The 12,134-nt window shown below is 35.6% G+C and overlaps 1 protein-coding gene across 1 annotated transcript in view; it reads right to left on the bottom strand.

Annotated features, from left to right (window-relative positions):
* MAK (male germ cell associated kinase) overlaps window positions 1-12,134 on the bottom strand; it is a 28,705-nt gene that overhangs the window by 13,452 nt on the left and 3,119 nt on the right. Inside the window, exons 4-9 of the mRNA XM_067290844.1 lie at window positions 11,241-11,320; window positions 9,295-9,427; window positions 9,028-9,199; window positions 3,654-3,821; window positions 1,455-1,775; window positions 91-278 (exon numbers count right to left, since the gene is read on the bottom strand). Of these exons, the coding sequence (XP_067146945.1) occupies window positions 91-278; window positions 1,455-1,775; window positions 3,654-3,821; window positions 9,028-9,199; window positions 9,295-9,427; window positions 11,241-11,320 (1,062 nt within the window). The remainder of the gene's footprint in view (window positions 1-90; window positions 279-1,454; window positions 1,776-3,653; window positions 3,822-9,027; window positions 9,200-9,294; window positions 9,428-11,240; window positions 11,321-12,134) is intronic.

Consider the following 12,134-nt stretch of genomic DNA (forward strand, 5'->3'; position numbering starts at 1 on the left):
CTTAAATGTTAGCAGGTTTGTTTTACCAATGCATAAATCTACTGGCACTGTGAGCCATGAAAACTGTGATTTTAAAATTACAGGACTTACCTAAAAAGACATTCCTTGTTTTTCTTTTCTTTTAACAGTGCAATGCTAGGCTTCTTTGAATATGACATTCCAAATTCAGTGTCATCCAAGTCATCCCAGCTGTCCACAGCCTTTACCAAAGTCTGACCCCATCGTCTCCTGCAGCCTTTAAGACCTACTGCACCATTCTGAGGGCCACTAGCTGCTTTCTATTTTAAATAAGGAAAAAAAAAAAGCTTCAATTCAATTCTCAAACTTTGTATTTTACATCTAGCTCACTTCCTGAATGTGAGGAACTTCGAGAATTTTTCCCCTTGTGTTTTGTGCCTGTTTTGGTTTGAGTCCCTGAATGACTTTAGATGCAAAACATATAACAACATTGAGAGGTATTCTGAAGTAGCTCAGTTGGATTGTCAACATTAAATTGCCCAAATCTATCTGAAGTAGTGAAGCTAATGTTCTATTTGCAGGTCCAGTTCAGCCCTGAGGCTCTACTGCTGGTATCCTACAGAACCTTGCTCTTGACTGTGGAAGATAAACTGTCAGGAGTGGGGTAACGTGATGCAGACCCTTCAGGGCAATCATGCTCAGGGTTTGGAGTGCCAATTGCCATAGTCCCAAAGCAGGTATATCTTTCAGAAGTCAGTTCGGCCTTTCCTTAACATTCTCTGCCAAACAAACAATTAGATTATAAAGCTGTTCTTTCACCTGACTGTAGTTTGCTTTCCAGTATTTTCTGAATATCTGTTATTTTTAACATACTTTATATTGTAGTTCAGTAAGCATAAGTGCAAAACCAAATGAAGGGCACTTTTCTATTTTTATTTCAAAATCATTTTAGATACTCTTAAGATTTCAAACCAAAGTTTAATATGCATCTTGCTAAAAATCTTACTTTTAAATTCTGACAAGTTTAGGAATTTAAGGGAAGTGGTGAATTCCATGTGATTTACAGGTGCTCCTCACTTTGCAGCTATTTATTAATAGCCAATAGGCTGTAGTGAGAGAACTTATGTCCTAAAAAAGCCTCTAAGCTTTCTCAGGTATCTTCTTGCATGAGGCAAAGTAATTTCTAGCTTTCCATTTATTTAATGTATACTAACAATATTTTGTGAGTTGTTTCTCAAAGGTTAATAAGTGATAGCTGTTATAACTATGTATATGTCAGTAAAGGGTATTATAAATAAGCATACATTGTTACAAGCAATCTGTTCTTCTGATGTGCTGTAAAATTTTAATAAATGGATATTTCTATTGCCTAATTATCTATTTGTAATTCCTCTAATAAAGAGTATGACAATTTTCAGGGGATGTACTGGTTGCATATAGTAAGAGCTTGTGACAGAACCACCTGTCTAAATTAGCTATTACTGAAAACAACTTACTGGTGATAAGTTTTTACTGAGAGCTGGAAAAAACGGTTGTGCCTGAGGCTGCTGCTCTTTTGATATTTGCTGGTTAGTTGTATTCTGAGGCAACTGAATTTGCTGGAGAGGTGAGTGGTCAACCTTTGACGGGGGCTGTGGTTGTGGTTTGTCAGGTACATCAGGTGAAGAGAGAGGTTCTAGCCTGGCTACAGCTTCTAGTTTGGGTAGAGTTGGCTTTGGCTCTGTTGGCTGAACTGGTTTAAGAGGAATCTGCTTCTCCAAATATTGTGAAGGAGGTCCTAGGACTTGGCCAACTTGAAAGTAAGGGTACTTCAAAGCCTGGAAAAGAAGATAAAATTATACTTTAAACAGTTAATTTCAGTAACCACATCAAGGATCTAAACAAGTTTTTGTAAGTGTTTGAGGAAGCTCTACAGCACAGATGCAAGATGTATGCATAGTGAAATCATATGTAAACAGTATGTACAGAAAGCTGTCAGTTCTGTATTTTAAGCTTTTCTCATATAATTCAGTAAGATGAATCCACTTGTACAGGTTAGAGCAGTCATGTAGTTTTTTCCTCCTTTACTTCTAGGTTTTGTGGGGTCTGATTTTTGGAATGCATACTTAACAGCTAATGCTTATGTTATGGAAATAGCCAGTCTAGAAATATTTAGAATAAACAAATAGTTTACTAAGTTAAAGAGGATTTCTACATTCATGCAGTAACATATTTCCATCCAAAAATGTATTCTCCACTACAATATTAAATCCTCAGGGCTTTATTGCATGCTTCCAATCATAACCATCTTTTGATAATTCCTGATTCTTCGTTGTTGCTCAGTGAACAGCCTGATTTTTTTTTCTTTCTCTTTTTAATAGAAGTGTGATGGTTGCAATTCAATATTAATGTGTGGGTTTTGCAATTAGAATTTGTTAATGATTAAAATTTCTCCTTCATTTTCTTATTACCAACTTTCTCTTTTTTTGTTTAACATGCTTTGAAGCATATTCACTGTGTTTGCTGTGCCTTCATGGTGTTTATTAGGAAACTATAGCATCCATTTTCTCGCCAATGCATATTTCATTTTTTTTCTCTGACCTTTTCATATCCACCACTAGATGCACAATACAGACATACCATACTAACGCACTAGATCTTCCTATATCATAATAATACACTATGCTACTCTTTCTGGGTAGAATCCTACTCTGTTAGAGTTCTCAAAGAGATTTTTTGCCTCAGCTGCACTTGAGAGTTACTGCCTTTGTATACCATTTTCATGAATGTGCATTAAACTCTCCCTTTTGGCTATGAATTACACAACTGCTGCAGCTGCTTCCTTGACAACTCACTTGGGCAAAACCCAGTTATTTACACAGTATGCCACATGGCCCTTTATAAAAGCAGAGATCTATAGTATTGGACTACAGTTAGACCGCAGTGACTTTAACAATAGAAGTGCTTTAAAAAAGTGAAGAGAAATGGTTGCTCTACTTTGTACCATCTGCTTAACCATTTCTGAATCGCTTATGTTACATCTACCTATGATACCTTTCAATATGTTTTTTGTATTTCCCAACCATATTCCCCTTTTATACCTTCTAAATAGGATTGCACTAGGTATGAATACTCACAATCAACACACATACACGTCCTTGGTACTTGGCAATATGTATACTTCATATTTCTATTAACTTAGATAAAAACTGTGACCTTTGTGACCCACTGGTAAGTTCTTCACAAAGTTTGTCCCTTACCACTTAGTACAGTTTGCCATATCTCATAGTAAAAATAATCCTTAGCTCTTCCATACTGCTTTCCATCTGCAGCTTTATAAAAAGAAAGCTTAATTTTCAATATCTCCCTTCTTACAGAGAGGGGAGGAAAATGAAGCATGCAGAAGTGACATACAGTAACAATTCAGGAAACTTGTAGATTCTCAGATTTTAATCTGTCTTATACAAAGATAGTTTCAGAACATGCCAATACAGAAGACAACATTGCAGAAATAACTTAAGAGCTTATAATGTCAACTGAGCTACGTTTACAACATTTTCTTCTCACTACTCAGTCTCTTTCTCATCCAGGCCTTCAAAATACAAAGACTTTTCTCTGACCTGTAGTATTGCGACAATCAGTTTGTTTCCTTATCTAAAATATTTTAACAACGCAAGACAATGCTGTCTTATACTTAATCACTCAGGGGCTCGGACCTGACTTGCTGTAGGTCTTTTCTTTGGATTCCAGTTCAACATATCACTCATAAGCTGTATGGCTTCACTGCTTGCATTTGGGATGAGAGTTTTTAGGTTTATAGGGACACATTGTGGGAAGCGGAAATTCATGGCAGAAGCAAGGTGGTATCCTTCTGGCCAGTCACTCTGTTTAAAAGGAAAGAAAAATTAGTACAAAACCCCCCCAAAACACTAAGACTATATATCTTTGAGGTACTAGATCCAATTAAATTTTCTGGAACCTGAGTCATGCTTAGTCTGTGTAGCTCCTTCCTAAACAGTGGACAACAGACACTCCTGTTTTTCTTTGCAATTGCTATGCCACCTATAAATACAGCATCAGTCTCCAACGGCAGTCCTCCTCAAGCTCTCCCACAGGTAGGAGTGGAACTGTCAATGTGGATAATGCACTTAGATGTATCCTATCTGAAGGAGGAGAAAGTGCAGCAGTACCAGGAGCAGTAACACATACCACTGAAACAAGCTCAAACAGCTGACTTCAATGTATGTCCTTTATGGGAATACCAGAGGTGAGGCCTTTTCATCCAGTATACCATGTCTAGGTAACTGTGATGCAGCCTGTATCAGGTACCCCTGATTTCACCATTAAGAAATTCAATGATTAAATCACAACTGGACACTACTGCAAAAGGAAAAAACATGACCACCAGATGAAAGCTTTTTTTTTAAAATGCATCTAACTCTCAATAAATAAAGCATGAAGCCCTAAGTTGCTCAATTATTGCATTACCTGGATACAAAAACATAGGGTTAGGAAAGACCTTCAAGAGATCATCTAGTCCACGCCTTTGTCACTTCCTGACCGGTATTTGTCTCAAAAAACCTTCATTTCCTGCCATTCCACAACCCATCTAAACGGTCTATTCCAGAGCTTAATTCATCTCATGATTAGAAAACATAAGTCTTTCTTGTAGCAATATAAGACCATTGCTAAGGGTCCTATCATCCATGGATGTGGAGAAGGACTATTTCTTTTCTCTCTAGAGCAGCCTTTTTATGCACTAGAAGATGTATTTCTTCTTCTTTCCTCCAGTCTTCCTTTGTATGGACTAAAGAAGTCCAAACAATTTGATTCCTGGGTCATGACTTTTTAAGTTTTTGCTCTTCTCTGGACTCCAATTTTTCTTTCTTGAAAGGCAAAACTTATAACTGAATACAATGTAGCAAATGGACCAGAAAGATTAGTTCATACGTCAGCAGACTGTACTCCTGTTTCTTACATGCTGGTACGGAATTTGTATTTCTTGCAACAAAACATTGTCAGTAATGATGTAGCACATCTCCTATGTCTTTTTCTATAGAAGTGTTACCTGGATAGTTATCCCCAGGTATTTATGCAGCTGATTACTCTTGCTTAAGTATAGCACTCTACACACTGCTAAAGAGTTTTTTTAAAAGATTACATCGCTAATTTTATAAGAAATTCTGCATTCTAGTCCTGTCTTCTAACCTACTCAGTCCTCCTCAGGCTGCTATCTGCCAATTTAAAAAGTAAAATTTATTCCATCGGAAGCCCTTTAGTACAATTGAAAATTTGTATTGGATCCAAAACCACTCTGAGTCCTATTCAATCTCTCTTTCATTCCGAGTGTGAACCACAGAGACTTATTCTCTGAATAATGTTTTCCAAAAGGTAATGCACCTATCCTGCAGTTTGTTCATATTAATATGCTGATGAGAATGTTATGAGGAACAGCATCAGAAGCCTTACTGAAGCCAGTGTATGATATTGCTTCTCCTCTATCCACAAAGTTTGTTACACTACTAAAGGAGTAAGTTTGATTGATTTGATAGAATTTGGTCTTAACACATCATATTGCCTTTACTCATCTTATATACTTAAACAACTTACAATTTTAGCTCCGTTAACACAATCTATGGTAATCACAGAGCCCAATTATAACTATAAACCAAGTCTGATAAAAATAAATAAGTCTCAAGATTTCAGGTGACTTGCTATTCCACCACAGAGAATAATTTGTTCATGTAAATGAACAGAGGTAAACTCTGTCCTTCTCCACTGCCTCTCCCTCTGTTACTGGAGTTGATGACATTTTGTCTGCCAGAGGTAAGGACAAAGGGACGATTTAGATCCGAGAAGCAACAGCTAAGTGTCGAACTGGTGAAGTATAGGGATAGAGTGAAAGCAGTACAATTGAGAAATGAAGAATGCATTTCAATTTCTCAAAAAAGATATATTTGGAATTATTTCACCACTGCCAAATTTCAGTTAAGGAAAACACATTTCATTAAACTCTCCTTTTCAGACTGTCATTAGCTTTTTCATTAAATTAGCATACTCATAGTGAACCATCATTGCCAATTCTTGAACAGGGTAACAGAAATGCATCTGTAACAGTGTTATAAGCCTCTACCAAAAATAGTTGCCTGCCACAATAATCAATAAAAAAAACTCAACAGACAAAATCATTAATATGGTATGGTATTACGCACTTAGACAACTAACAGGAAGGCAAACTAATGAAGGCACCTTCTGGGCATAATTCCTATAATTACTTATTACAATACAATGGAATGAATAAAAATGTACATTTGAAAAACATACTATTTGTGAAACTTTATCTGCAGAAATGGTCTTACAACATAGTTGCTTGTGCTTTTTCAGAATGTAGAAAAATACTTCACTGGTAACAAATGCAGTCTTTGTTGTTGTAATTCCTATCATAAAATTTAAGTAGTCTTTTTATGCAGTGATCTCCCTGAAGAATGCCTTAGCATTGTTGTAAGGAGATAAAATTCCCAAGTCTGCCCAGCAGATGACAGAGGCACAAAGGAACTAATTACTGCTTCCTGATCCTAGGGCTGATTTACAGGGACTCTAACCCCTAAGGTCATTAGAAGAGGCTACAATTTTCTCCGAAATATTCAGCTGATAACATCCTCCTCCTTTACCAAGCAATGAGCTTGCTGGTCAGGAAATGATAGAGTGTAAACAGTCTTGATTTGCTTCTGTTCAACCACTAAGGCTACAGAAAAACCACATTGGCTGATGGGCAACATCCCTCTGCTACACATTTTGAAATTCTCCCTCTGATCTCCTTTTGCTTCCAGAGCTTGTTTGTGCTATAAACTGAAAATATTCCAAAAACTAGAATACCGTTTTCTTTCACAAGTATACTTATATATAAGTCTACTTATAAGTGTATATATATAAAAAGTATGTAAGTCTACTTATAAGTGTGTATATAGAGAGAGTATATATAAAGTATATAAGTATACTTATATACTATATATACAAATATTGTATATATGTATATGCATATATTGTGTATATATAGTATATAAGTATACTTATATACTACACACACACACATATATAAAAACATTCTTTTCCTTGTCCTAGATTTGTGAGCTGCTTAAGAAAAGAATCTTTTAACAGCAGGCTTTGAAAACTCAAGTCTTGAAATAATGCCACATACTACACATTATTTTTGATTCCCAGTTGTCATAGAAAGCACTATTTTACACATAACAATTTTCATTTAATCCTCCAGATTCAAATTCCACTTCCACTACCTATCATGGATAATTCCCAACCCCTGACCTTTCACACTCTGCTCTGTCATGAATTTGCACCTGTTTCTCAGTATCTTCTCTTGGATATCCTCCCACGACTTCAAGCTCTGCATGTTCCTAGCTAACCTTATTCTATTTACGTTTTAAGATTTCTGTTCCTCGTGTTTCTATTGCTAACAGCTCCTTTACTGGATAAGGATTATGCTTTATTTTATATTGGTACAACACCAATGAAATTGGTGTCCCCCTCCCCTTATTTTTCCAAGATCTAGAGACTCTCAGTGTTCAGCCAGTTATTTCACAAAGTTCTAAATGCTCCCCCAGATGAAATGAGAACATACACCTGCCAGCTCTTACCTTAGCTATTGTAATTTTCTTCTCCAAAAAACATTTGTGTTATGTGATCTTTCTTGAATTTACACAAAATGTTGAAGGTAAGTTTATTTTCTGTCTTTTACTCTTTACACAGTGTTAATCCAATCAGTTCTGAAATTTCTTCACGTGCATTCATCAGATACCTTAGTTTCAAGATTTAAGACAAGTCTATCCCTGCTTACATGTTCCTTTTTTCTTAATCTTAGGTATCCTTTCTAACTTTACTTTCCTGCTTGACCTTTTTCAAGATGCTGTGTTGGTTTTCTCAAATCATAGCTTTTGCACTTGTTTCAAGCCACTTTCTAGCAGTTCATTTTCCTCTAAACAGCCTTCAACTTTTCCTTCAAACTCTCCATTCGTGAAGCTTTCTTGTCTGCATGCATATCTGCATGTGTTTCTGTATGTCTCAATAGTTGTTGCATTCCAATTAGTTCATGTTTGAATTAGTCAGCTATTCAACACAAGTAATGTCGTATAACACTCATAATTCAACGAATTGAGCGTGTTTAGTTGGTATAAAAAAAATTTGATGTTTACTTGTAGAAAACATTGGTTATGTAAAACAAATTCTTTTCTCACTTGTTCATATATCTATTTGTTTAAACAACTTTTTAACTGAAGTAAATATAATTCTGTGCATTTTCATATACTCTTTCCATGCATTTTCATATTTTTATACCCAAATATCCCCTGCAGATTTGAAATAGTATTTAGGCCTTTCAGGAAATAATTGAAAATAATTCTTTTTCTCTATAAACTACTACACATTTTTCTCCACTACTTTTTATTGTTAAGAATATATAATGAAAGATTTGTGTTCAAGCTCAAATGTTCCTTTTATGCTTAAAAAAACCCCCAAAACTTGTCTTACTTATATTAACTTCTACAAACTCCAAATTCTGGGTACCAGCCTGGAAGAATTATGGTTTTGTGAAAGGAAAACAAATCAGCTGTGGCAAATGAAATCCTAGGAAGTTTGGGGGCTTTTTCCTAAGATGTGTGGCTTTAGATAATTAAGTTACACAGTTGTATCTGGCTTTCATTACAGAGGAGAGAAAGGTTACACATAATAGTACAGTATAGATCAGACACTAAGATACAACAAAAGACTAGTATTATATGCCTCAGTAGGAGTTTAGAAAAAGAAATATGGTGGAGAAAACCTTAACAGGGACTTCTCTGCAGAAAGGTCCATGACCCTATTTGTAGAGGCAGCTGGCTGGCCTGTAGTGTGCTTGACCAGATGAATGTGGCACGTATGATACCGGAGCAAGAGAAAGCCTCAAGTCTGCAGGAAACTTACTAAAACAATAATTTATATGTAAGTTCTGAAAGTGAGATAAATTCAACATTACGTAATTACTTTATTTTGCTTGATTTTTTTTTTTAATTATTATGTGAAGTGTTCCAAAAGTCTTACCTTTTTTGGAGTCCCTAATACTTGACAAATTTTGAAGATTTCATCTACTTCACTTGTCCCTGGGAAAAGAGGTCTTAGCATGTATAGTTCAGCCATTATGCTGCCAACTGCCCATATATCAATAGGAGAGCTATAAATTGATGATCTTAGCAAAACTTCAGGAGCACGGTACCTATGGGAATGGAAGGAAATTATAGGTAAAATCAAAATGAGAAGCAGTGAAAGGTAACTACTTAAGATCATGTATTAACGCCATAATACACTTACCACCTGGTAGAAACATAATCTGTATATGGTGGCTGAGATCTTAGCTCTCTAGCCAAACCAAAATCAGCTATTTTCACAAGTTCTGGACCCATACATAGAAGGTTTTCAGGCTTCATATCTCTATGAAAAAATCCTATAGAAGACCAGACAGAAAAGAATGACAAATAGTTGCGTTATCACTTCTTAAAGAGCAAGCTCTAAGAGCATCATCCAAAACTTACTTTGGGATGTTTTGGAAGACTGTAGCTTTTTATTTTATCCATTTTAATTCAAAATAAGAGAATGGCAAAACAACAAAAACAAAACACATTTTCCTCTCCAATAATTATTAACACATTTTTAAATTAAAAAATGAAAACTGTCATTAACATGCTAGGAAAATGAATTAGCTATTGCAACAGTATCAAGTAACAAACCAATTTCAGAATGAAATCTTTGACAAAAACTACAACTGTTTCATTGTATAATGGAAATTGGAGCATCTGACACCATAAACTGGTTTATAAAATTCCTTGAAGAATTTAAGCTAGTTTGTTTATCATTGTGAGAGCAATTTGCACATAGAAGCATTTAAAGGATTTCAAAATTCTGCTCTGGAATGCTAATACTAGTAATGCAGAAACATAAAGTTTCTTTAATGCTTAGTGTTGGCTTGAGCACCTATATGTCTGGAGTTCTTAATTTTAAAACCATCTTAGAGGTTAAATCACTGAGGAAATTAATTCTGCTGTTTAATTAGAAATACTATTTGTTATAAATCAATTTGAAATTCACTCACTACAACAAACCATTTGATTTCTGCATGCAGAAACTGACAACTGTAAGCAATCAGCTGAAATTATTACAGTAAAATGTCATTTTTCAAATTTATCATACCTGTCATTCCCAAATGTAATTTAGAAATGGTAGAATTTCCTAAGCTCTAATTTTCTCACCTATTTTAGGCAGAAAGGAGGACAGGAAAGAGGATGCCAACAATAAGACAACAGTATATGATCTTGCTCAGAAAGACATGAAACACCAATTTATGGGTATTGGATAATGCCAGAAAACAGAACCGGTCATTCACGTGAACCCATCAACAGGCCTTGCCACAGTACATGAAAACTAATCAGAAGTCACCGTGACCATTGCTTCTTATTCATTCTTGGTGAATATTTTATTTTCCATGGAAAGTTTTAGGGATAAAAATGTGATGAGAAAGACAAGAACAAAATAAATGAGTTGAACAGGAGAGCAGAATACTACTTTTTTAAATGTAAAGGAGCTTAATACCAGTATATCAGAATGCAGTTTACAGACAGATATTGAACATGAAAATTAAAAGTTTTGTAAATACTATGAAACTTTGTTGTTGTAAGCACACAGCACCTCTTCTTTATAATGAGCTGTTGGTGCTTGTAATTGCTTAAAAAAAAAAAAAAAGCCTCACGTCTTAAAATATTTGTAGCAGATTGTATTTGATAGGGAGACTGTTTGCATTTTCTTAGTGAGCAAATTATTCTAATGTTTTTGTAGACTTATGGCACCATATTAATTATAATATCTTAAGACAGGAGAAACTGCCATCCGTAAAGTATCAATGCTCCTTAAAGAGATCCTTTTCTAGGAAGTAGAGAGAAATGCACAGTATAGCACAGCATGCAGGTTATCTTTAGTTTGTTTTTTCATCTGGCATCTAAGGAAGAAAAAGTACTAAACACCCTATGAATTTTTGAAATGTTGAATTCCAATGCTTTCAAAAATAAATGGGAACATCTGAAGGTATAAAAAGCAACATATAGCTTCAGGTATGGTTTAAAAATGCACTATACTTGAAGTAGATGGGAATACTTTTTATTAGAGATTATTAATAGACTTTGCCAGATTTTTTATTCATGTTATTACTGTGCATTACCTTCTTTTTTTTAGAAAAATGCAACAGAGTTAAACTCTATTACACCTACCGTGTTTATGGATAAAAGCTAGCCCTTGTAATATCTGATACATAATGTTTCTGATGACTGACTCAGGGAACAACTTGTTTCTGTGAAGAAACAGATTAACAACTTCATGTAATTAAAAAAACAAACAAACTGTATGAATGTATTTTTTCCTATAAGGCAAAACATATGCTTTTCTTCATTTTGTACACCATATCATAAACAGATGAAAACAGATCTGCCAAGTCTTGCGCTCAAAGCAAGACAGACACAACAGCTCTTGTCTCAAAACTCCCTTGCTGCCAGGCCTTAATCTCACTCTCCTTCAGTGTTGCACAGGGACTTCTCTGCAGAAAGGTCCATGACACTATTTGTAGATGCAGCTGGCTGGCCTGTAGCGTGCCTGAGCAGATGAATGTGGCACGCACAATACCAGAGCAAGCAAGAGACTGCATGGCATAGCACTGCGGTAGGTGAGCTATCCAGTTGTACCCTCAAGGGAATCCTGTTTGAGAGCAATGCCTCTCAGCTGCAGGGTAACACTGTGCTGGTACAGCTAGCAGCTATCACAGGATGCGAAGCTCAGAGCATTGCTCATTGAGAGATTAGGCATGCGCTAAAGTCTGAAGAGAACAAATGTTAACGGCAAAAGAATTCAGGAAAGAAAAAAATTATTAACAGCAGGGTTTGCAAAGTGGACTTTGCAATAGGACCTGCCTTGTTATGTACAGTTTATCCAAACCGCAACATGAGGCAGTCCATACATAGTTTTTTCTCACCAGTATGCATGCATGTACATGCAGGTGACCACCTTCACCTTAAACCAAATCCACGGACAAAAGCAGTATGAACAGAATTTATCTAGTCCTTCATAAATTAGAGTGAAGGCTAAAAATAATGGTATTTAGAATTTCTCTC

This window comes from Apteryx mantelli, chromosome 2 (assembly GCF_036417845.1).
Source record: "Apteryx mantelli isolate bAptMan1 chromosome 2, bAptMan1.hap1, whole genome shotgun sequence".
Lineage (NCBI taxonomy): Eukaryota > Metazoa > Chordata > Aves > Apterygiformes > Apterygidae > Apteryx > Apteryx mantelli.